The sequence below is a fragment of the Photinus pyralis genome, unplaced genomic scaffold (assembly GCF_008802855.1).
Source record: "Photinus pyralis isolate 1611_PpyrPB1 unplaced genomic scaffold, Ppyr1.3 Ppyr1.4_LG1, whole genome shotgun sequence".
Classification (NCBI taxonomy): Eukaryota; Metazoa; Arthropoda; class Insecta; order Coleoptera; family Lampyridae; genus Photinus; species Photinus pyralis.
The window spans coordinates 68,114,271-68,141,190 of record NW_022170249.1 but is presented as its reverse complement, the minus strand read 5'-3'; the positions used below and the strand labels follow the sequence as shown (position 1 = coordinate 68,141,190).

At 37.0% G+C, this 26,920-nt stretch overlaps 1 protein-coding gene across 2 annotated transcripts in view; it reads left to right on the top strand.

Annotated features, from left to right (window-relative positions):
- The window catches only part of LOC116160015 (nephrin-like), a 231,959-nt gene that overhangs the window by 77,887 nt on the left and 127,152 nt on the right, over window positions 1–26,920 (top strand). Inside the window, exons 1-3 of one of the 2 annotated variants that reach the window (XM_031473239.1) lie at window positions 9,008–9,067; window positions 26,295–26,439; window positions 26,606–26,814. In XM_031473239.1, the coding sequence (XP_031329099.1) occupies window positions 26,381–26,439; window positions 26,606–26,814 (268 nt within the window). In that variant the 5' untranslated portion in view covers window positions 9,008–9,067; window positions 26,295–26,380. Of the gene's footprint in view, window positions 1–9,007; window positions 9,068–26,294; window positions 26,440–26,605; window positions 26,815–26,920 lie in introns of those variants that run through there. The other variant, XM_031473165.1, reaches the window with a different exon arrangement.

Sequence of the window (26,920 nt, the reverse complement as noted above, 5' to 3'; positions counted from 1 at the left end):
ACGCTATCTTTCATATTTGTGGCCGGATTTTTACGATTTTAACAGAAGTTGCATCTTACAAATGGGAAATGAATGCAAGTGGAAATGCGCTTTATGTAAATCGTTTACGATTACTTTTTAACTTGTTCAAATTGATGTAAGGAGTAGTGTGCCAATATGCGTATATGTCGCCGTGGCAGCAATGGCTCTTGGAGATACAGCTTTATATGCTCTTCTAAAGACTGAGACTGATCTTTTTCTTCTTATGATCGGTTCTGATTTTCGCGGCGATAATTCTGTTTATCGTGACTTTTCCAGAGATCATCATCGACACTAGATACCGTATCTTTCCTCGTTCAGAAACGAAATTATTTCCATTTTTTGCAGTGGCCAGTTGATCGACTGTTAAATATTTACAATGGAAAGAGTTTATACATACATACTATATCAACAGCAAATACGGAATACACCAACTTTTTTTTAAACAATAATAATAATAATAAAGGCATAACGCCGTTACTGTATGCAGATGACCTAGCTATAATTATTAAAGGCAAAAACCTAGAAGATATGGGAGAAAAAAATGCAAAACGCCACCAACACTCTCGTAAAGGAGGCAGAATCGCGAGGGATGCGTATTTCGACGACAAAAACACATGGTGTACATTTCTGTAGACTGAGAAAACCGCATAACGAGCCGATACTCCATATCAAAAATGACACCATCACATACAAGGAGGAAGTAAAGTTTCTGGGACTGACGCTGGATAAGAAACTGACATGGAGACCTCACATACAGAATGTCCAAAATAAAATAAAGCAAGTTCAAAATCAATTAAAGGTCATATGCCAATTCAGATGGGGAGCGGACCCGAAAACCCTACGAAAGATTGCTGAATCACTAGCCATGTCGCGTGCAGACTATGGTGCTATCATTTATCGCTCAGCCGCAAAATCCAACCTCAAACAGCTCGACTCGACCATGCTAGCCCTATTACGAATGGTATCTTAATGTTTCAGAACATCTCCAAGGAACAGCGTCTATTGTGAATCAGGATTCCTACCACCTAGTTACCGTCATAAGAAATTGTGCCTAAAATATGCAAATAAAGTTCCAGCAGATCCTCAACACCCTCTCAACGAAATGATTCGGAAACCAGCAATGTTAGAAAACTACAGTCGACAAAACTCCCGAGCTATCCCAACAACATATAAGATGCATAAATTACTTGATGACTATAATTTAATAAATACCCTCGAACAATCCAGGGAAGACAATAGGCAACTCACTATACAAAGGATCCACAAAAACATAGTGAAAGACATATGGCAGGAATGGCACAATGAATGGCAACGAGAACAATCAACCCACTCGCTTATCAATCTACTAGCAAAACCCACTCAGTTTCCCGCACACCTCAAGAGAAAATCAAAAACCAATTCTTACCAGACTAATCATAGGACATAGTAGACTGACACACGGACACCTTCTAATCAAAATACCACCAAAAATATGTCAAAAATGTGGAGCCCATGAAATTACTATAGAACATATCATAGAAATATGTCCCGCTCTACACCAACAGAGAATAGCATGCAGTATACAAGGAAATTATATCGACATTCTAAAAAACAAAGCAAACTACACAAACTTAATTGACTTTCTTCACCAAACTAACCTACTTAATGAAATATAAAGTAAGAAACATTTATGTAATTTAGAACCCCTCACAGTAGTACGCTAATGATCATGGCAATCGATGCGTACACTGCTAAGAGTGTATATAATAGGAAAAAATAATAATAATAATAAGTTTATTTCTGTTAATATGCTATAATGAGGCATTTACAGACGTCCAAATAAAAATACATATTCAAAAATTATTAAATTAATCTGATGTTACTGCTCATAAACTCATTCACACTATAGAAAGCATGGTTAATTGAAAACATTTTTACTCTATATTTTAAAGTGTTATCGGTAAGTAGCGTACCCCCGACGGCATCAAATTAAAGAGTTTGAAAGATATAGAAGAGTTTTTTATAGTCTATAGAACGGTAGGTTCACATCATTTCGGTGTCGCGTGTTGTGTTCATGCACCCCAGACCTTCTGTGGTATTGGTTGATGCTATTTTTGGCGTAGATTATGCATGTTAATATGTATATGCATGGTAGTGTTAATAGCCGCTGTTCTATAAACACATGTTTGCAGTTCTCTCGATAACCGACCATTCCCAATATTCTTATTGCCCTGCGTTGCAGAGAAAATATGCGGTTTGCTGAAGACGTGTTTCCCCAAAGGATGTTACAATAATAGATATTTGCTTGTATTAGGGAGGCATATACTATCCTCAGAATGTCGGTTGAAACACTCTGAGATAGACGTCGTAATCGATATATGTTCCGATTGATAATTTTGCCAATTTCGTTTATATGCTCACTAAATGTAAGTTTCGAGTCTATCTGTACCCCCAGGAACTTCACATGAGGAGGATTAGGAATGTCATGCTGTCTAAGCGATATCAACATGTCCACTGTCTTCGTTTCATTTAAGCGTAATTCATTTGCGTGTAAGGATTAAAAATTCAGTAATTTTATAATTCAGATTTCGTATAAAATCTTTTAAAAATTATGCGAATTTTGGGCAAGAGAGGGCAGGAGCACTCCATATAAACATTTGACTGCGCAGATATCCCTGCCACTATCCTTACCCCACTACAACGGTAAGGTGTATATAAACAAGAGCACAGCCAAATGGAGATCAGATCCCAGATCCTGCAACTATAAACGATCACCCGAGATCCACGCCTGAATTATAATATTTACCATTGTTCTTTCTACCACCCTTCCAGATTCCGATTCAGCGTATGGTCGAGTATATCACCGTCGCTGTATCAACCCCGCAAATAACAACCCGATTCCATCTAATTGCTTCAACGTATGGTTTGAGTTAATCACTGTCGTTGTAGTGTATCCACCCTTACCGTAATCCATTCCTGTTAGCCCAACGTATGGTCGAGTTTATCACCGTCGTTGAAATTACCATTCTACCAGTACCTCGGCAACCCTGAGAACTCTCCCTTATTCAAATCCCGACCAGAACGTTTACGCTTCACGTAGACCTCCCTTCCTGCACGAGGAAAACACAACCTAAAACCCGCCCTGTATAATTACAATTTAAAGCTTGAGCGAATCATTACCATAGCTCCCAGGCAACACATCATTCATTGTAAATAATCTCATCTCATTTGTAAATAACTTCATCACACTAATTAACCAGATTTCTAGCAACTGCCGTAAACCTACAACCTCCGTTTGACAGTTGACAGCGCAGATCCGGCTGCGTCCACGATAGCGGTGTCCACGAGTCGAGGAAAGAGGATCAAGCGGAGGAGTGAAATACAACTAATGCTCATTGTTAAATACATAACAATAGTACATAACATAAGTACATTGTCATATCCTTGTACTGTACTGTGTCTACGCAACCCGAGTCTACGACTGTCGACTACCCGAAACCCGCTACGTGCCCAATACATCCACAATACCAGGGGTAAACGTAGCGGGCGTTACATGCGTCACACCATTCTTTTGCCCGACTTGTAGCAGCCTTACAACCAAGGACAACATTATGAAGACTTTCATTGCTGATCAGTATAGTTGTTCGTCGGCATATTGTATACATGTTCCAACGTCTTCTAGATGATACGCTATATTCAACGTATAACAATAAGACTCATTATACTGTAGAATCCAATATTAATCCAATTACATATTCGGGTGCTAGTCAGTATCATTAGTGTGACCAAAAACTCTTTAAGTACGTGCATTTGGAAAGACGATATTGAATGCCTTAAATATGGATAAATTTTATTTAATATTTTTACAGAGCTGTAGCTAAAACTACATGTTGAAAAGTTTGAGTGTTCGTTCAGCAGTTCAAGCATGTCAGTTGACAGTCAGTGTTGTAGGCAAAATACTGTTCACTCTTCGAAGATCCGACTTTTTCTATTGTGGCCACAAAAACAGGCCGACCACTGTTCGGTGCCCAGGCCTAGAAAAACACTGCTCAAAAACATTGTTAGGCGTGCCCTCGCCCGGAAGAGACGATTCAATGGCTCTTTTAAGTCTCGTTGGTCTTCGAGTTTCGTCTAGTATCATATATTATCCACTAATAAACAAAAACGTACAAATGCCTTCGTCCCAGAAAATATTTCGTAAACATCACATTTTGGCCTAGGTAGCGATCCAGTTTTGATTACGTGAGCAACCCTTCTCGAGTGTGCTGCAGCAGACTAGAGCAGACCAGATCAAATTCCGAAAACTCGTAAAGGGAAGAACCCAGAATATTTCGCCTAATGTGTCAGTTATTTTAAAAAGGATCTGAGAACGTTACTAATTGTTATGGTTGGGAAACTGCGGTCAAGTTCACATACAGTACAAGTCGCATAACTAACTTAAGGATGGCTTGAAGGAGCGCAAACGCTACACCAGAATCTAAGTCTTGCTCTAAGGGGACAACTAGTATGTTATGTGATATCATTTCGTAATAATTTACTTATCTGCGAAGAAGGCCTCACCATTATTCCTGCTTCACGACACAAACATCACACATCCACACTATCAAACAACACAACACCGAAAGGGAATAATGGTTGGCAAGTTCGACTTTTAAAGTATTTGCAACAAACATGATAGCTTTAGTTTGAGATCTGTCGAAAAATTCTGTTTGATTTTCATGTGCTTTTTTTTGGAAGCACTGACATATATGTTCTGTAGTAAAACAAAATAATGTTTTGTGCCAATATCCTTACATTGCAAGTAATCTAATTTTTCTGCGGCTTTTTCGTTTTGCGCTCGGGGTCTTATGCCGATTTTGTAGATTTTTACTATTTTTAACGTAATTTCCCATGATGTTCCAAATTTCCGCCACCAACACACGTTTATTTGCTTTGTACGAAAGATCGAGTCATACACGCTAAGCAGTCAAATTCGCAACTACCGTACCGAGAATGATAACACGCGATCTGAAAGCCAAACAAAACCATAATACAATAATTTTTTTCTATTTCGGTGTCACAATGATGATTTTGTACAACTGTTTTCGGCCCGAAAACAAGTTGCACAAAGACAGTGATTATAGTCGTTTTTTTTTGGTAATTCATCTCTTAAGTTGGCAGTTACTAGTTAGTACAAGTAGGTTACTTCGTTGGGTACTTCCATGTTTGAACTTCAAAATGTCAGTCTTACTACGCTGCCAACATAAAACATGTTAGTTCTAATGTTCCCTATAGTTTCTGATAATGATTTTTTTAATTAAATTAAAGCACCGAAATAGAAAAAATAGTATGAAAAACGCGTGTTACAATGCTTTATTGTAATACTCCTATCTTGCGGACACTCGTGTCACAAGATAGTCGTATTACAATAGGTCGCATTGTAACACTTGTCTTTCAATATACTATTCTTGAAACGATGGACCGCATCAATCATGTATCAGTTGGATGCCCAACTGCTTGTCCAATTATCTCGGCGCCACCGTATATTTCGATTGAGTTTAATCTTCAATTCTGATTGAGGTGTTTTTCAAGCTCCTGATTCTCCTTTTTCAATGCCATATTTTCTGACATGTCTAGGCATGTCTTGTGCCTTGAGTAGATTGTTGTTTTCTGCTAGCCTGTTGTGGCAAACTTCTGTTGAGTCGCACATACTGGGAATTGTATGAGAAAAGGGCCCGCAGTTGGTTTATGATAAGCCCTTAATGTATTTCTTTCTCAACCCTATGTGTGGTAACGCTTAACCTACTTGTTTATCAGTTGGTGTATGTGATCTATAGCCACAAATGCCATTTATTATAGTTTTAAATTAAACGAATAAGAAATTAATAAGACACCAATTTCTATCTGAATGGTGATAAAATTGTGGCATCTCTAGTTTGTAACTAATAAGGCGGATTAGTGATAATGACAAATTAAGTTTATGGTAAAAATCTTCGAAATCGTATTTTAACGGAATTAATTTTCTACTCCATTTACTTCATAAGTACATCTAAGTTATGTCACGTAGAAAACTCCGAATCGATAGCGATAAACCATTGGCCGACATCAACGTCTCGAGCTTTAATCTTTAACGATAATTAAGTTCATGTCACTAAGAACTACTCAATAACTAACTTTGGCCCATACCCGTCGCTGACGAGCTGAAATCAATCCGGTTGAAGATTAACTTTAAACGCTAAATCTACAGTGTGGTATTTAAGCATTAAGATTCGATTGTCCAGCTTCAGATAAGCGCTAATACAATACTGTTATCGGAAGAAAAATCAACGTCGTATATCTTAAAGCGAAAGGGAATAGGATAAAAAAGTTCATAATCCTCCTACACGTAAAAGAAACGGGTTAATCTAGCAGCTTATTCAAGTAATGAGAAATTTTGCGAATAATTTTCTTCATAAACTTTTAATTGCATTCTTGTTTCGTGTAGACTCTTCCGCCTAGTTTTCTTTGTTTCTCTCGCCCAAATATCTTCAGTATACTCGTATTCGCTGTTACATCATAAAAGCCCTTTTAATCTCCTCCCGTATAGAACTGTTTTACTAATCTTGATAGTTTTATTCACTACGGCGGTTTTTCTTTTTCTTCTTTGCAGGGTTTCCTTTACGTAATGTTCAATTTATTAAATTAAAGGAAAAGCAGAATACGTCAATGCGTCTCCCGGTTACCGAAAGATGCTGGAATTAATAAGAAAAAATTCTTTGTTCGCACAAGGGATTTTCTGTATAAAATGAGCACTTCACCAAATCTCATTAACATTTGAGACATGGAAGGCTGAAAGATTGACGTTTGAGAATTAGGGAGGTTACAGTTTGTTAGAAGAATTTGATACCGGCTTTTATTTTCCTCGTAGAATTAATGTGAAAATCTGCATCAATAACGACTTGTATTTCAAGGCAGTTGAATCTCCTTCTGCGATCACTATTTATGCATTTATGTGCAAAAAATGTAATAAGTGCAGGTGTCCACAAATTTAGAGATATTGCATTCTTTGCTTTGTTATGAATACTTGGCGAGAGGTAGTTGTGCCAAGATAAATAGCCATAGGTACTTGCCGTTTTTAAAGGAAGTTTTTTTATTGGCTGCTGTACGTATTCCACTTGGATATATATATATATATATATATATATATATATACACATATATATATATAATCGCTAGATACACCAATGTGCTCCTTGTTATGTGGGCTACCAAAACCGAAATTGCCAACAATTTGACCCCACCCCCACCCCAAACAGGTCGCAAGGTAAGTAATCGCATAATTGTAATATTCACAACTCGCAGAACATGAACGTCAGTAGCAGGTATACAATCGTGGTGGAACACAAAATAAGAGCTAGAGATCTTCCACAGCGGTAGTTCGTTCTGGCCATATGACCTTCTTAACTTCGTTGCACTTACCAATTGGGTTGAGCACCACTCAATTTCTATCTTAACTCTGCTCGTATAAAATTAAGAAGATACGAGAGTAGTTAGTAATAACAGTACAAATCAATTTAGGTACCAAAAGAAATATTGGTTTATTCAAACATCAAATGGCAAAAATAAAAATTGGCGCTGAAATACCACACGTGCAATGATCACTATAATTCGTTCCCATTGGCTCAGCAATTTGAAATCGCGACATTTCACTGGTCGAAATGAGACAATGTTAGATGAATTTGAATAGTCCAAATTATAACTTACGTTACGCACAACTCTTATTAAATTCAGTGTGCACTTGAAATTCCCCCAATCAAGAATGATCGATTAGCAAACTAATTACTGAATCATAAAACAACTTTCTACAATTAAATTGATATTTCAGGCGAAAATTCGTACGTATAGGGCCAAGTACAAGCAAAACATATAAGGCAACTCTTACCTTGGAATAAAGTTAGATGTTGACGGCAAGGTGTGAGTTCAGTTCTCGCATCCATAAACTGAAACCAATCAAAGAAACCTCCCAAGCAGCAGGGCTCGGTATATAATTAGTTGAATAATGCCTGAGGGGCCTCGTTCTACTCGTAAACTGCTTCTATAGAAGGTACTGTAGCATTTATTGACCTATTATTCATAAGTACTTAAATACTTACAAAATGGTGACTATTCAAAGTGATAGCATCAGTGTAATTGAGTACACTGAGGATTTTATTATTTAGACCCCCCTCCCCCCCCCCTACACAGGGTTGTGGAAGATCTATTTCTCAAGACTGAATCAGATCGCCTAATAAACATCATTCTAACAAGCAAACGTGTTAGAACCCTAGCACAAATCTCACAAAGTAGTTGAGAAGTGGTAGAAGAAATAACACATGATTAACAATACAAGTGTGTGAATTAATTAGCGAAGGGAGCGGTATTACCTTGGTTTTACGAAAAAATTAAAACAGAATATCCTTAGCTATCCAGTTCGCAAGTATTGGTAGCGTGTACTTAAAACTTCGTAAGTAGTTTTGATTAAATATTAAATCTTCTCATCTCAGAAAATTGGCCGACGCGAAAAGAGGGTTTATGATTGATTGCATTATCTTCAATTTAAAATTACATTAGGGTTTAAGTACGAAAATTTCCGCTAAATTAGAGGGGCCAAGTTTAATAGACTTTGTATTCTCTAACTACATTATAAAGCTCCATAACATCTCATTTGGCTCTTTAACGCTTCTAAGATTTTCGAAAGGTTAATGTAGGGGGTAACTTCTAGTTTTTGGGCGACCGATGTTATAAATAGTCTCTGTAATTTATACGTTTGAAGTAGGTCTCGGAGCTGTTGTTCAGAACTAGTATAAAGAGTCACGTGAACCACATTTAATAATAATTGCCGCGCGCCTTAATAATTACTCGCTTCGTTTAATTAGACCAGGTAGTTTAGTAATTGTGCACCTTAGCGATGTCATTTCCATTTTGGAAGCGCGTCGCTTTCGTCGGTGGCCCGTGAACAGTAGTGGTATGCATTTACATCGATGGTATCATCCACTTTAATCCATATATCATTAGCTGGGGAAGTTAAACCGCAAATTATGTTCAGTATTCAGTTTTGAAGAGAACCTCGGTAAGGGCAACTTTAGATAATTGAGGAAGATGAGCCATATAAGCAACATATGATGACTGACGACTAATTTATACGTACATATTAACTAAACTTCCGAAATTAATTAGACACTGCAGAGAACGTTTTCAATGGAATGATCTTGCTAATTCGGAATTAACGTAAATTTGTTGCATGTGAAAGGTACCGTGCGAACTAAGATTGACAGTGATCGATCTTCTCTTTTATTCGCATTGCGAGGGCGCAATAAGAATTCAGGATGCGTCACCATAATATAATTGCCCAGTAGAAATTTATGGAATTTACGGTATTTGCTTGATTCTCATATTTCGAATCACTGCTAGCTTAATTGAAATATTTTCTACAATTGGGAATTTACGATTATGCCTATTGTTTAACAATTTGCGCGGTTGTGTTATAGAAATAATAGTAGGCAGCAAAGTACGAGTAATCACTATAACGTTTAAAGGGGGGTAAGGACACTGCGCAGAGATAACACGGCAAAGCTAAACAAGAACGCCTCTATACGCTTGTGCACACAGTCAACGGTAATATTTTACGCTAGAAGTCTTTTAGGGTAGATGCCTCGTACACTATAAAGTTACATGCAGTGAAAGCAACACAAACAATTCCTAGGAGTATCTTCAAGGAAGCTAACCGCCGATACAAGAATTATGGAAGACTAAGACACTAGGCGTCTTCCAGATGCGAACAGACATAAGGCATACAGGGTTAGGTTGAATAAAGCATGAAATAAAATTGTGTACAAACTGAGAAATATGCTCTCAAACTGTAACATCAATGCAATGGTAAGACACTTGGTGGTTGTTATAACTTGAAATAATTTAAATCATATTGGAATAACATTCCCTTATTTTTAATGAGCGGGGATTTGGAGGAATTTGGTCCACATTAAAAGAAATACTACCACCATTATTTCTACGCTGTAGGTACATCACATTTCATTGAGATCGTTTTTAATTCAATTTGACGTTAAGCCTGATGATGGAGTGATATTCAGCTCCGAAATCGATAGCTAAAAGAAAAATAAAGCGTTATTTTACTGTGTTACAACACATACCTACTTAACACGAACAAGATCATCATTAGAGGCGATACATATGGTCTTCAGACCTTTTATTTCTACAGCGCATTCATTGCTCCAAATAATCTCGATGTTTGCGTGGGCCTCTGCTTGGGCAGATCAGAGATAACCTGCATTTAAGATACCCAACCAAAGAAGGAGAATTTGTGGTGCATATTCGATATCGAATTGATCCATTTCGTCAAAATATGAGATTCCTATTCGATCGAAAGCGAATTCGGCTGCGATAGGAAGTCGATACTGACTTGCTCGGCACATGAACGCTGGCGTATTAGTAATGTCTTTTCAAATTAGAGAAGTTCACTTGCAAGTTATGCTACAATATATGGAATCCCATCCTCGTCGCCACTGTAATAAGGTGGAAAATAAAACTATTCGGCATGCACTCTATTTGCATACTGCTGCATTTCAAGGATACCCACAATATATGTACAGTCATTGACAAAAGTAATGATCGTCGAATAGATAACTCCTGCAGCATACGCTTTTGAGTGTACTTGTTGTGAGTGGCCTTTTTGGTGGACTGCAATCTGTAATTACAATATTTTTAGAACTTGAGAGTGCTTCTCGGATGTTTCATAATATATGCGCAGGAATTCAAGATGTGATAGCTCGGTCAAAAATTTGAGAAAATGTTTCTATTAACCTACTCTCTAAAATGCAAACTTTTTGAGATACAGGGTGTTGAAATTGACAAAAAATTCGTTTTTTGCGAATATCTCCGGAACCGTTTATCGTACAGAAAACAGTTTTTGTAAGCATTTTCTACTCATTTCCCTTACATAAAGTAGGCATGAAAATGAAAGTTTCGTGACGATTTTGGGTAAATGAATGTTACAGCACCTTACAGGCGACCTTTTATTTTTTACATTTGGCATTTCGTAGACGTAAGCATTTATTAGTATAACATAATATCAGTATAACAGTTTCACCGAATGTTTTTGGTAGTAACGTTCAGCAAGCGCCGAATAATGTAGGAAATTAAATCCCACCAAGATATGTATGGCGAACAATAGGAGGTATCAAAGTTAGACAAACACTTCTAAACTAGTTATGAATTATATATGAAAACGAGTACGAACACCCTATAAGTAATTCATGTAGGTCATATTATTTCGAACTCCATTTTAACCTGAACGAGGGTAGCACAATATGAAAATAGGTAAAGGCGTAAAGATATACACGTTCAACCATTAAAAATTTTTCCTAATGTAGATATATTAATATATCTGTAAATAAACTTACTTCATTATCAAATTGGCTGTTATGGCGCGGTTTCTTTTGCAGAGATAATGAGGTGCTGACCTACCCTTATTGTATGGTAGCATTGGTTACAGAGTTACACACATTTTTTTGTTTTGATAAATGGATACCTGGTGTCCAAAACAAGCATTGTGGAACCTTTTCTATGGAATACGTACCCTCCCGTATGTTTGCTACAGGTTAGCCGTATAAAGGGAATTCTTTCTTCCAAAGTGAACTGGACAAACGATGATTTATAATTGAACTACTCGTCTTGGTTAGGTAAAACTGCATTTATGTACACATATTTCTGCTTTACGAAGTATTGTAAAACATCCTGCGGTTTTATATAATTAAGTTTTAACTTTTAGGTTATACTATGACTTACACAAATGATGACACGCAATCATTCAGTCGAGGTAGAGCGGAGGTAAAAGCAGAAGGTAATTCTACTAAGCAAACTTGAGAACTCTGACATGCACATCATATTTAGATAACTTTATAACTTTGAAACAATGGAAATCATAAAATGGTTCAAGGTAGTACTGAACAATACCTAATATAGATACGAGGGCCAAGTTAAACAAATAAAATGTACATGCAATTCTAATACGTGTGATGGGGTTATCGTGAAACCAAAATACAAACATAGGAAGTAGCAAAAATGTAATGGAGGGGGCATGTCGCAAGCGACTCGACTCAGATAGATAGACAACAAAAAATATTCTATTCGGAGCATGGAGGAAGATTACTTTTATTGTAGTTCTTTATCAACCTTTTATTCCATTTTGTCGCATCTTTAGTCCCTAGGAGTGTGACCCCCCAAGCTGTTCGCATGGTGTTTAAGTTGGATGTGATCTTTTATTTTTTCTCTTCTCCACCTATCGAGATGATAGAGCCTTCGATCTGTCTCCTTAAGTCCAAGTCAAAATCCTCTATAATAAAGTATAGTATAGTTAAGGAATATTCTTCGTATAATATCGGCTGAATGACTTTGCCATCATCCTTAAGTCGGGAGCTAAGAACTTTTCATTTATCTCGCCGAAATGGAATTTTCCGTCTCCCATTGTAACCTTTCCACTTTGAAAACCTCACATCTAAGGTTTTATTGGATTTCTTCAAATTGTATGAGTAAGATCTGTTCGGACACCTTTATGTGCTTGGGAGTCATAACTATATGGAGGTGTGTTCGTATATGCGCCCACACTGCCTAACTTGCTGAGGAACTTGGAAAGGGGTGGTGAATCGTCACATTTACGGTTCCATTTGTCAGATTAAAAGATTGCAATTAGATTTTTTCACTGAGTACATTGGATGGTACTTTAGAACGAGATGTACTCGTAAATAAAAATGATTATGCCTCGAGATCACCATTTTATACAATGCCGCTGGTAGAATGCATAGTATCCCGTAACAATTTATTGCCTGGACTTCACGTTCTAATTGTAAGGGTTGCATATGAGGATAGTAATAACTCCATTCATAGAGATTGAAGAATTTTACGTGTTCTATAGCTATTCCTTTAACTTTAACTGTGTTACTTTTTAAAATTGATATTTTGCAACTAATCGCTCGGCTTTCCCAAATTAACTCAAAACGTACTGGGTTTCTAAACACACGTGACAAAACTTAAAAGCAATTATATACGAACACCTTAAACCTAATGTTACACTCCCGACACTACATAGATTAAATCTACCCAAAAACAAAGTTAATTTTCTATGAAACACTACAGACGAAAATAAACAAAGCACTTGCATGTCAGAGCGGAGGCTTCTACAACCAGTGTCATTAATATGCCAGCGACTTCCGGGATAAAATAGTGTTTCTTACCAATGAGTAAGCGGGACCAACACGCACTACTTCACTAAACTGCACTGAACAAGAGAAGGCCTAATCTGATTATTTAAACCTATTCCGACAAGAGAAATTGAAGAAAGCGACACATCATCCAATGGGATACCAGATTCCTAAAGCGGAGAAGGTGATCATCACTTGTCACGGTTGAAATTGTTTGGGTGTGGGACTGTAAGTTAATCCTCGAGGGCGTTGAGACCTCAAACACCCTCGATGAATTGAACAAATTTTTCGAAAGTTTGTGTTTATCTTTGAATTTACGTTCTCTAATTGCTGACGTGATCGAAGGAGCCGTGGAGGGTAAAAGGAAAAGAGAAGACGATCTGAAAGAGGGGAGAGGATATGCGAACGTGAAAAGAAAGGCAATGGATAGAGAAGAGCGGAGGCAGTAAAACAGAACCCACGTATAGCAGAAAATAAAAAAATTGCAATAGAAGAACATAAAACTTGGATTTGGTCATTTTTAAGTATCGTTGCAAATAATTTTGCTTCACCTAATTTAACTTCACTACATAACCGATCTACCGACTCGCACTCAATTCTTACCTGATTTATAGGGTGAATCCAATATCTTGCAGTTCTCTTTCGACGTTTTCTTAATAAATATATTCATACCTACACTATATTCATGGCCCTCAAAAAAGTAACTGTGACCTGCTTGGTGGAAAGGCAATCGATAAATGTTGACCAGATCACAATTTTACAAGCTACCGATACTATCGAATTTGTCTGCTTCACACCCACATCTGGTGCACCTCAAGGGTCCAATTTTGGGCCCTTTTTTGTTTGATATTTTCATTAACGACTTGGCTTCGGTAATGTCTATGTAAAAACTGCAGACGATCTGAAAATGTTTATCCAAATATTATCAGTATCTCCGATTGCAAAAACTTGTCTGTCTAATCCCTGCAACATGTATTTAGTCTAACAGATTTAATGTAAATTTTCTTGTTTAGGAATACACAACTCAACAGGAGTCAGTTATAGACATCATACACAAAGCATAAGCAATGCCTGGATATGAAGTTTAAAGTTTAATTTTTTCATCAAATAATACTCCTAATATCTTTATCTTATCTACTGTGCACATTGGTTTACCGTTATGTAGAGCTTTTGGGACTCATGTTTGGTTGTTAACTTGCAGAAGTTTATGGCAGAAGTTTTGCTCTTTGAAAAACATCCTAATTTCTTTGCCATTCATAAAACTATTATCAATAGTTTTTCTATACTACTAAGTGATCTTTTTTCGTATGTTATTATCAAATCATCAACGTCAAGGGACCATCCAATATTGGGATGAAGCCGTCACCAAATCATTTATACCTGTTTAAATTACCTACAACTTAAAAGCGAACCCTGGGATGTACCATTCTCGTAACATTCGCAGTTTAGAGAAAATATTTCCCACGCGGACCACAAAGGTACGTTGGGACAAAAAACTAGGACATCGCGTTGGAATTTCTCCTGGCAAAGCTATTCAGTATTAAGTTTCAAGATATACCAATGCGTCTGTTGTAGAGTGGTACGTTGTTTGATGTGACGCATAGTATCCACATTAGTCTTTCATGGTCTATATAATTCATTGGGTTTGCAATGTCTTTGCCAGGGTTTCCTATACACGTCATAACATTCAAAATAATAATAATAATAATGTTTATTTCCACCAAAAAAAAAACAGAAAAAGGGAAAAAAATATACATAAAAAAATAGAATTATCACAAGGTGGAAAAAGGACCACATTCAGTGAGAAAGCACTGCTCTTCCATGTGGCCTAAACACGTAGCGAGCATAAACACCTATATGTATATGTATATTGTGTACACGACACGAAAATATCCAAATGGAAAGCGGACCCGACATCCCTGTATCAAGAGAAACAATACTTTTTTCTTGGTCTTATTGAGAGTTATATTGGGTCGCTTCGAATTAGGGAGTTCTGCTCCAGTGTCAGTCAGGGTCGCATAACTTAGACCACTTCCTTACGGGTTCTTCCGAAGCGTTCGTCTCCATTGCGGCGGGTTTAGGTGGGGTTGTTTTCGGCATTTATAATGGGGGGTTGAATCAGAATACGAGAGTATGGACTGTATAGTGTATATTTATAATATTGAGATTAACCAATTTCCATATGATTGCGTTGAAAGGATTTAAATAAATTTCATTATAACAACTTGGTATTTAATTCTCGATTTGGCGGTGCGTAGGAACATATGAATTCTACAATAAATAACGGATAACAACAAGGAAGACGGAAAAACGTACTTACGTTTGGGTTTGGCGTAGATCCTCTTTGATTATTCCATTTGTGGCGAACGATGTTGCTACTGGAATAATTGTAACGACGAGGTTGGGGATTTCTTTGCGGTAGCCGTAGCGCTCGGAACGAAGATTGAAGAATTTTCGTTACTTGAACGATGCAGACGATGAAGGCTTTCACGGCACAAACATTAAGTAGGGAGAAGGTAACAATAAAATGCGGGAAATTCGAAGGTAAAGGATTAATTGGATTACCTAAAAAATATTCGCTATGAATAATAGATTAACCCTGAGTACGCAACAATAGTGTCGGGAATAATTTTATTTTTTCTATATGTCTACCTTCACTACCGCCGCTCATGTCTTACCTTAGCACCATCTTCATCCCCTTCTATCTTGCGGCGTAATTCTCGCCTTGCCATTCGGCCTACAATTTCGTGATAATTTTAAACAAAATTGCCACTGCCGTCGACATCGCAACTAATGAATGTCACGTCGGGTGCTATCATCATCAGAACATCTGTTCACGAAGATGGTGGTACGTCAAAATGGGTGATGCAGTCAGCACTCGGTTACCGAAAACTTCCTTTTAAGGATGGTGATACGTGAAAATCCAGCAGGCAGTAAATTTATTTCATTTTCGTCGGACATTTTTTTTAATTTATTATTTCATAGTACCTGGGATTAAAATACGCAAACCAAACAGATGGCAGTATTTTATTGTCAATTTGAACTTCGCCTTGCACTAAACTAACTTTTTCTTTTGCCAATTTTCTTTCTTTTGATAAAGGCAATATTATTATTATTTTAAAGTCAGTACATGATAGATAAATTTGTTTATTTGGTTTTATTGGATGAAAATGTAATATTACGCGATAGGATTTTTTAAAATAATATTTAATTCTTCTTCATTCGGAAAATGGCGCTTTAGGACATTTCTTAAATTCGATTCCTGGTTTCGAATCTCTGAAAAAAGAGATTGAAATTACTTATGCGGTTTTTGTGCGGTTCTTGTAAATATCGTCGATAGTATAAAGGCGAATTTTTCTTCTTCTGTGTACCTTGATGGACATGACAGTATCGTGCAAATGAAGATGGCAGCAAAATTCGCTATCCATCTCATTTAAGTCGATAATGAAACCCTGGTATTCCTTTGGGAGCAGTCTGCACAGCAGAATGGTGAATACTTTTACTTTAAGCCTCTGGTTCCATCGGATTTTGACATCCTAGGAGACATTTTAGATCACATGGAGTTTTTGCTTTTGGGTCTTGTCTTATCTGAAAATGTCAATAGATTTTAGACACATGTAATAATAATAATTTTAACATAAAAATATCAAAATAACATAGAACTGTATACAAAATAGTGACATACATAATTTGTATGGGGTAGTGTTGACTTCCCGTTAACCTTTTCACAGATACAACCTTAGATATGAGTCAGTAATTAACAGTATCATACGTTAATCCATACCTGGGCTCTCTGTCTGTACTAGTAGTTTCAACAAGATCCCCCTTCTCCCTTCACAACCAGGAGGCAATATTGGCATATGTTTTCGAGCGAGAGATCTTTCTTGAAATGTTGAGAATCGAACGCAAAGCTTCAAGAGCTGTCGTCAATTCCTGAGGGTTTTCCATTTTGAAGCCCGAATGGTCTTGTTTTGTCGAGTCGTCTGCCTTTTGATGTAGAAGCTAGACTTTCAGGAGTAATTTACAATTTTTTCTGGTACAATTTTTGGTGAATTGGATGTAGCTTTGAAGGTGGCAAAAATCTTCATGGTTCAGCTTACTACTAATTCTCTTTTAATACAAGCTCAATAGCTACCCTTCGTAATATCTTTAATGTGGACCTCGATCTTTCTGAGGATACCGCTCTAACCATTGAAATGGTAAACTCATGAATTCTTTAATTTTAATCTCCATTTGTTTGATTTTTTTTAATAAGTTCAAATTTGCTGGATCATGTAATTGTCCAGGTACGAAATTAACGTCGCGAGGTGCGTCATGTAGTCCCATTTTGAGTTGAGTGTAATATACAGTGATCAGGTTGCAAATTGAGTCAAAAATCCGCGTGTAGTAAGTACCGGAGGGTACACCGATATGTTTGATCCACATTCTGTCGTCAGGTATCACCACTGGACGATGGATACAGAAATGTCTAGTGTAGCGGAACACGCAGTTGGGAAAAGTATGTTGCTCTCAATTATGTCAAAGGCTTCGTTAATGAGCAATGACTATACGGGGGGTTCAAAGCTTGATACGTCAAGCCCTACTCCGTAGTTTCGTGACGTTGAGGTCGCCAGCGCATGTTGAATGATACAGGTACTACATTCTGATGAGTCATTGGTTCGCCTGTACGTTGACAGCCTTCAATCAGGGAGGCTGCAGTACGACTGAGAGTTTACAAAACAACACCTCGTTGGATCATACCTCTTCTTATTGGTTCCAACCTTGATGGCCTGGCTGACTGTTGGTGGCGCCCCATGAAGCGCACATTAAGTACCGGAGCAATACTCTTCCTCTGCCTGTGCCTGCAGCCATATGGAGATACCGTTGGGTTGTAGTTTTGTACCTAGGTCATGAGAGCATCCCTTTCTTGCGTTAGACTCGCTTGACAGAATAGTGACAGACTTACATTGATAACGATGTTCATGGTTCCTGTCCAACCTTGGTTATAGACCACAACTTTGGGATGCCGAGGAAACTACGTCAGCAGGTTCACACTTCCATAAGGACGAAATACTCCCCATGTTTTCGGCGTCTCCATGGTATATTTTGAGATTGACAAGTATAAACAGAATGTTGTGCAGGGTTCAGACGACGCTGTGACATAATGACAGCGTACTGAGGAGACGTGAGAGATCGTGATCGGCAGAGCTGCCCGATATGGGCATCGGCAGGATTATGGATGAACTGACGGCAGTCACTAATGATTGTTTAGCCATTGGTGAGATAAGAGCAATCGCTTTCCGGCCCTTTGAGTTTGGATATTACCACATGACGCTTTCCACCTTCGCAAACGTCGTGATTACAAGTCAGAGATAGAATGGGGTCGAGATGTTCTTGCCTCCTCGCCGTAGTTGACCTGTGGACAACTCGACCTGCGAACTAGATCATACTTTAGTACGGTAGAGAATACCAATTCCAAATTATTTTAAAATGGTAATTTTGAATGAGTTCCGCGCCACAGAATCCTAATCCTAGTGTGGTTGACAATTGTTGTGGAAAGTAGCAGAGTGCAAGCGGTTGCATGCCTAGCGACGATTTCCTTTTCTCTGTTAGTTAAGGTATCCCATTCTGCTTTCACCAAGCACATTCGGTGTCATACAAGTTGGAACTAGTAATAAGAGTATATAATTAATATTTGAGAAATAGATATTCATTACCTAAACGGAAACGTTTTTATTTGAATCATTTCAAGTGATTTCAATTCCGATGAGTGAGCACTATATTATAACTCAAATAAAACATCAGACTCTTGCAATTTGTCGATTTGTAATGTAAATTAACCCAGGAAGCTACTGAAAAGTGATTAATCTTTGTCTGAATTCGAAGTAAGAAGTCAAGAATATTATTATTCAAGACTGTATTAATTTTTTACTCTACCCCATTTTATGAAAATTGCTTAAAGACGCAGTCTTTGAATATTTTAGGTTGGTGTAGCTGTAAATATAGAGATGACAACCATTTATAATACCCATGAGCTTATTTATACAGCCACTCTTGCCTTTAAAGCAGTTGAAATGAAGATGATGTAGAATACCTTTCAAGTATAATAGCTTCATATAATCCACGTCCTCACATAGTGTAAAACTTGTAAATATATATAAAAGATGATATTTTGAAAAGTTTCACCGCTCATAACTCAATCTGTTTTCCACTTTTTTGCAGAAACTCGTCATGTTTAAAATTTACGACATTAATTAAAAGTTGATTATTAACTTGAAATAAAATAATAAAGCTATTTTCATAACAATGCAACTTTGTGTTTTCTTAAACCCTAATTAATGAGTTTTTCGTTTTGAATTTCAAAGTTTTTGATGGGATTAGTCGCCTTGAGTTTAAATACTGTAGCAAGAAGGGGAAAGTTTTTGACCTTCCTCTTCCTGTCACTTTACTTTCGTTCCAACATGCGTTATAACGACCGAATTTTTATCTGTTTTGCTATTGATCCGCACACCCTTTATTTACATATTAATGAAATCAAGCGAACTGCACTCCATCGAGTTCCACCGAGTTAAGTTCAGCAGCATAATTTGCCGTTTTAATCGCATACACGAAGAAAAATGCATGATTTTGGTAGCGATAATATTCTGGCGGGCTACATGATGCCTCCACGGGGCTTTTCGGAGTAAATAGGTATTTATTATATACGACGGTAGGAATATTTTAACCAATGAGTGAATTGACTTTCACGAGATAGTTAGTTGTTTCCATTTATCGGCGTGTCAAAGCTTTATTTTTTAGCAGAAGACATTCTGCCAATTCTGAATTTAATAAAGCAAGCTTGGGTGCTGCGGTCGCGGTCGTTAGAAACAGCATTGTATTATGTTCTGAACTTCATTTGATCTCGTGATCCGCGTCCCATTTGAAATAAGAATAATAGATGTCATTAGAATTCACAGTCATCTGTTTCACTTTATCTACCCTTACGGTTAAAGAGCGACTTAGCCTACTCATTAAAACCTATTAAAATGTAATTAACCATCTGGTATAAGATATAAAAAATTAATCACATAATAAATACATCACACTAAAACTTACATTTTACTGTTATTTAAGTTTAAGTTCTGAATCAGAATCAAAAGAGAAAGTTTTGATAAAAAAGAAATGAAGATATTCCTCCTAGATTTTGTTAGCAGGTTTAATGTTTGCTATATCAGCAAATTGAATTGTCAGACTTAATCTCGATGTCGAAGTGATAAATAACGACATACGCGCATTTTTGTAAATCAATCTATTTAAGGATCGTTTTCAATTTTGTTGTTAGTCTTTAGTCTGTAGTCTTGATAATAAATAATAATAAATTTACGTGACAATACAGTAATCAATGAACTACGGCAATATTATCTCTTTTTACCTAAAATGTCAAAAAAGTGCAACAGCAAGGAAATATGTACAAAACAACCCAAAGAAATCCGATGCGCCTGAATACCGAACGATCCTCGGACGTTTCTAAACAAAGCTATCGTGCACACGGACAGACTAACAGACATATAAAACATATCAAATCTGTATAAGCGATATCAAAGATTGTTAATAATTAACCAAACTAAATAGTGATGATTAGCAAACTATATTTCGAAACTACATCCTGCTTTGACAATATAAGGTACTGCTAATAAGTTAAAGAACTGTGAAATAACAAGGAAATACAAGCCATTTCGAGATGATACTGAGCAAAATTAAATCGCAACCCATAAAAACATTTGGAAGCTGTATAATCAGAGGATGTAAAAAAATCAAATTCGTGAGTAGACTTATGTTCGAGCTTGGGCCGTAAAAATACTTTTACATCAAAACATTTTATTATAAAATGTCATCTTAATTGTATATTCATCCAATTGTAAGATCGTTATTTCAAGTACTTTATCTTTTCAACTCGGGAAGCGGCATAAAAACGAATAAAAGGGAAAGGAAAATGTCATAACTGATTGTATTTATGATTGGTACAGAAACATCAATTATAAATGTAAGAATTCTCGCAGTTTAGATCGATGTTGGGGGTAATCTACATCTTGAAACACTTAACTGAAACGTTTACCTCATTTTCTGGTGATTTAAAGACAATAAATATTCTGTTCGTGCTACGATAAAGCACGTAAAAGTGATTCTGTTGCAAATGACTGACTGTACCTTAAGTATATTTTACTTAATTTATTTTGAATTGCACTAATAAGTTCAACTCCAACACAGCCAAATTTTTAAACAAGAAAATTTATTGAGATTAATTCATGCATGCTGTGAAATACGCTACTATTCGGTCTGTTTTGTTACGTTTCCATAGGGCGACCGATTTTCTCATAAAATTTTAATTGATAAATAACACCCCGAAACAAACCATTCTGCTGTTGATATTTCCAAATTATCGTTTTCTCTATAACAGCAATTAGCAGAACTTTGCTTACACAAGAGCCGCTTTACAATTAATCAAATATTACTACTAGTTCATTGCAAAATGTTAGCGCAAACCAGTGGATTCCCACAAGTTGTACATTTGGTGGAAATTTCTCCTTTTTATAGCGCTTTTGACTTTGTTTCATGAATAAGCGTCTTCCTTTACAGTGATTTTAGGAACGTCTTTTGAGTCAATTAATAAACATTAAAATATAAACGTGTAGACAAAACAGATATTACACAGGCATTACAATTCTCAGCATTTCAACATTGCATTCACAAACATGACACTTAGTTGATGAATTCTTCCACCGTATAAGATGTTTTCTCCAAAAGGAAACTTTTAAGTTGGTGTGTGAAGATATGCAGTTTGCTCCAATTACATGTGGACTGGCTTTTGGCGTTTCATCCAGAACCACGGTACTTCTTTAATCCGACCACCCCAATGATCGTTACGTGCAGAAAAAGATGCATCCAAAAAACTGCACTGCATTAATAACTGGGTTTCGGATTGCGATATAGGTTAAAGGAAGGTAATTAAACAACAACAACAAATGGCATAACGTAAAAAGAAACGGGGTTAATCATATAAGGAATCCTATGAAAATAACTCTTCACGTAAATACGTTTAGATATCTAATTTCGGGAATAACAGGATGACTGTGAATTAATGTAGGTACATGTATAGTAATTTTTTCTTACTGATTATACAGGGTGATTTGTTCATAAACGTATACATTAATATAGTTGTTTTAGCCAAACATGCCTTAGAGAAATGTGAAGAGTTGTTGGGATATTGTAATTTTTGTGTTTTCTTAGAAATCCGAATAAGAAAACGGAGAAAACAGTGACAAGTTCACTAATTCGGGTCATGAGAAAGTATCCCATGGTTGATTGCTTAACAAAGCGGAAATTGAACATTGTGCACGTCCAAAATCCTTAATCATAATACATTTACTTCATTCTTAAAAGTAACTAAGAAAAACGAAGTTAATTATTAAATTGATTAAGTGTCGTTACGATTCAGAAAAGAACATCTGCTTGTTTTATTATAGTGAATACTACATTGCTGTCTGCAATGGCAAACGGCCACTACACCGCCCACAAGCACCTGTCCAGCTAACTCAATAACTACACGGGTACTAAATAACTACTAAAATCGTTTATGAGAATAATTATAATTTTTTCATGGCAGGTCCAGCATCCGCCCCTTTTAAAAATCTCGATAACTTGAATAGAGCTTTAATATCAACGGCACGATTCCAAACAACTATATTACACATTTTTAATTTCTTAATTTCAAGGTGCAGGCAAGCGTTTGCTTACGCATCTTGGGCATGATGTAATTCACTAATATGTAAATATTTATGTACTTATATTTTCAATATATATATTTCAATTAAGCACCTGTCACAGGATGTGACTCATGTTTGGTGCAATGGTGGAAAGTTACATGGTCTTGTAGGCAAATTTAACGAAAGACGAAATATGTGGAAATTCTTGAGTAGCCACTCATTTATCGCACGAGATTCTAAACTGAAGAGCTTTGATTAGCGTAATCTCGCCCCGCAAGATAGGTAGCGTCGCCCCCCTCGTTCGGGGTTTCGAGCCTACAGTTGAATGTCGAAGACAATCACGGAATTAGGTGTCGTAGCTCAATTTTGACTACAGTTTTTACCACTCCCGTGACTGCTTCATTCAAATGTTAGTTACAAATAACAAGTCAGTACATACATCAAACGAATCGGTAATTTCCACATATTAAAATAAAATGATCAAAACATGAATGTTACTTCAGGGACAAGACCAAGTAATCAACATCAATAAACATAAATTAAGCAAGCATTACACCAAAAACGTAAACAATTACAAACAATAGCATAACGGTATTAAACATGATTCTGCATTGCGGTTAAAGAAAATTTAACACGAGAACTCTTATCTAGGCCGTAATTTGGGTTCAATTAAACACAACATAGAACATTTACCAATGAAGCAAATTCATTAGACAAAACCAATCAAATAAGGCTGAAATAAACATTGGCACTCGGGGCCAGAATACACATACCATGCTACAAGCGATCGATTGAAACAATTAATTAAAGAAATCTTAATTAGCTTAGTGTGAATAATCCAAATGCGCTTTCTATAACTGATGAACAAACACAGACACCAAACGATGATACTTCGTAACTTCACTTAACTCCCGTTAAGGTGTACGTAAACCGACGCGAAAATGCGGCCGCGGGAGCGGTACCGCATGAGGGAAATATTTCTACAGCGGGATATGCGAGCACGCGCACCGATGCGACGGTTCGCACGCATATACCGCTGTAGAAATATTTCCCGCATCCGTACCGCCCCCGCGTCTGCATGTCCGCGTCGGTTTGTGTGGACCTTTAACCGGGTACTAGGGAAACGCTTCAGCTCGAATCGAATTATTTTTTATATGAATAAAATTCCACATTGCTCTGCACTTGCGGATTGGCAATTTACAGGTCTCCGAAATGTCAGAACGATAATTAGTCTAATCGTGCAGTACGACGGACTTGGGGTTCGCGCATAATCGGCGAGCTGTTGAAAGTGGAGTAATTAGCTGAATAATACTTACAATTTACTTTAAAAAAATATAAATGTACACATGATTGTGATTAACATGTCTAGTATCTGCAATCGGCGACAACCAGTTTTGTTGACAGAAAACGGCGGACGGGCGGCAGAAAACGACTGAACGGACGGACTCGGGCGCCACCAAGCGAACGGTCTTGCATCCGCAACTGGAGAAACGCCAGCCAGGAGTCGAATGGTTCCAGTAAATGGCGGCTGTCACTTCGGAAAACAAAACAAAACGGCACACTTCCTAGCGGGAAAGAAAGAAAGCAACACAACATAAATCGGCGGAAAGGCAATTGCGGGACAGTGAACAATATCTCCACCTGCCCCTTTAAAATTAGTGGAATGGAAAGTAACAAAAAGGTCACCTTGAAGTTAACGGGCCGGTAGTAGCTAAAAAGTTGCTAAAAGTCGAATCCAATGAATCCGGTGTGGGAACTTTATGCATAAGCGGTATCGTATCGTATGGGTGGCACTCCTGTTAAGTCTGTGTGACTTAACGTCCAACTAAATTAAACTATTTAATTAATTACTCCTTTCCGCCGATATCGAAAAAATATGGGACCGATGTGAGACTACAAATTTTTTAAACGCGCTTCCTTTGAAATAAAGCCCAGCTCAAACGGACGGGTTTTCTGTAACCCATTTAAATGTCAATTCTTAATTATACTTATCCAATTAGTCGGAATGAAATCTCCAAATTCGTATACCAATAACCCCCCATTGTTAATTGGAATTCGCAGGTCAAACGGAGACATCATCGATATGACCTGGTATTTTACCTTATCGTTCCAATGCTCGCTCTAAATTTACCATAGAAAACAAAACCTGATAATAATGGCTTATCGTGTCTGAAATTCAAAAATATTAATTTGCCTCCTCTTTCTTCTGGCAAGAGAGCTTTCGGCGGCTGTAAAACAATTTTGATATTGCAATCGCAAAACTGATAACTTAAATTAAACCAAATAAAAACCCGGAAAACTCTTCTAGTTACCGGGTGTTCAGCAAAGCTGGTCGACTTCACAAATATACGGTGGGGTTGGGATGTTTTTTAAGTTGAAGGAGTACGTTTGACATGACTAATCTTGGAGGTATAGGGTATTGTAAAATTAGTTAGGTAAATACAATATCCGCGAAAATAGCCTCTTTTTGCAGCTGGAACATTTGTTGTCAAAGTCGGTGACGCCTATTCAAAAGAGCGTGTAGTAGAGAATGAGGTGTCCAACAGGGGTCACCACTAAATTGTTCCCTGTTTGATATTCCTATCAAGCTCCGAGAAACGCCAAATTTGTAAAATAAAAGCACCACTTATAGCCACATTTCGTTAATAATAAATAACCAGTGTATTCGAATTGAACACAATACCTATTTAATTAAACCTTATCGTGGAGAATAACTGATATCAAATTTTAAGGAATTCTCACCCAAAATGTATGGTTTAAATTATAGCCGAGATTGTTATTTGCATGTTAACTGTGCAACCGTTCCCCCTGTAATTGAATGTTCCTATAGAATATGCGCTAGTACCTACTGTTACATCTCTAAAGTGACCATACGCCATAACTTACAATAAAACTACTGGTGTAGCTACACTAAATTTCTGATACTACGCCTATTTATATGCAGGATTCGGGATTCAGAATGTACGTATATTTTGGGTCGAATACTTCATTTTTTCAAACTGCCAAATTGCCACATACTAAAACGGATACGCAACATGAGATAGATAATAATAAAATTTGCTTTGCAAGCAGAAGATAATATATTGTTATGTATATATCGTCCTAAACCAACCTATTTTATTATAAGGCATCGCGTTTGTGATCAAAGCGAAAGTAGATAGTCTGAAGTGTTCCTTTTGTAGTGGGTACAAATTTACGATCCCTTAGGGTTAGAATGATTGATTTTTCATTCTGTCCCGTTCTTTTAGCCGGTCCGCTGCCGGAAATAGGAATTTTTGTGCAAGGTCGCCTACGCGACGTTTTCATTTTTGAATTGAGCCGTATAAAAGAATGTTTTTTAATTCAAGTATTTTTGTTACAGTAAACGTGATACATCATGTGGACGCCGTTCAAGGGGGTGTAGCGAAATTGCCTTGTGATATTACACCAGCTGTTAAAGGTGATAAAATGCACATCGTCATATGGTACAAAGAGGGCATTAAAAGCAAGCCAGTGCCAATATATACGTAGGTATACTTTATATACGTATCAAAAATAAACGAACCGACAGTAGCATAATTCAGTTTTTTAAGATACTGCCGAAAAACAAACTTTTTCTTGGAAAGAATATTATTTCGCTTGTATTTTTGTATATCTGACAAATTAAATTGTAGACTTTTTCTGCTATTCCAGTTTCGATTCTCGCGATAAACAACTGAAACAAGGAAAGCATTGGTCGGACGAGCACATCTTAGGAGGGCGCGCCTACTTCCGGTATCAGGACGAACCCGCTAAACTAACCCTGGACAGCGTTAAGGAGAGCGATGGTGGAATTTATCAATGTAGGGTCGATTTTAGGCAAACCCCTACGAGAAATATTAAAGTTAACCTAACCGTTATAAGTAAGTATTTTTTTTACATTTGGGTTTCAAAGCGAATAAAAAACAAAGCAGATGAAATGAAAATTTTTACATGGTAGCTAATTTATTTGCCTTTCATCTTTTATCA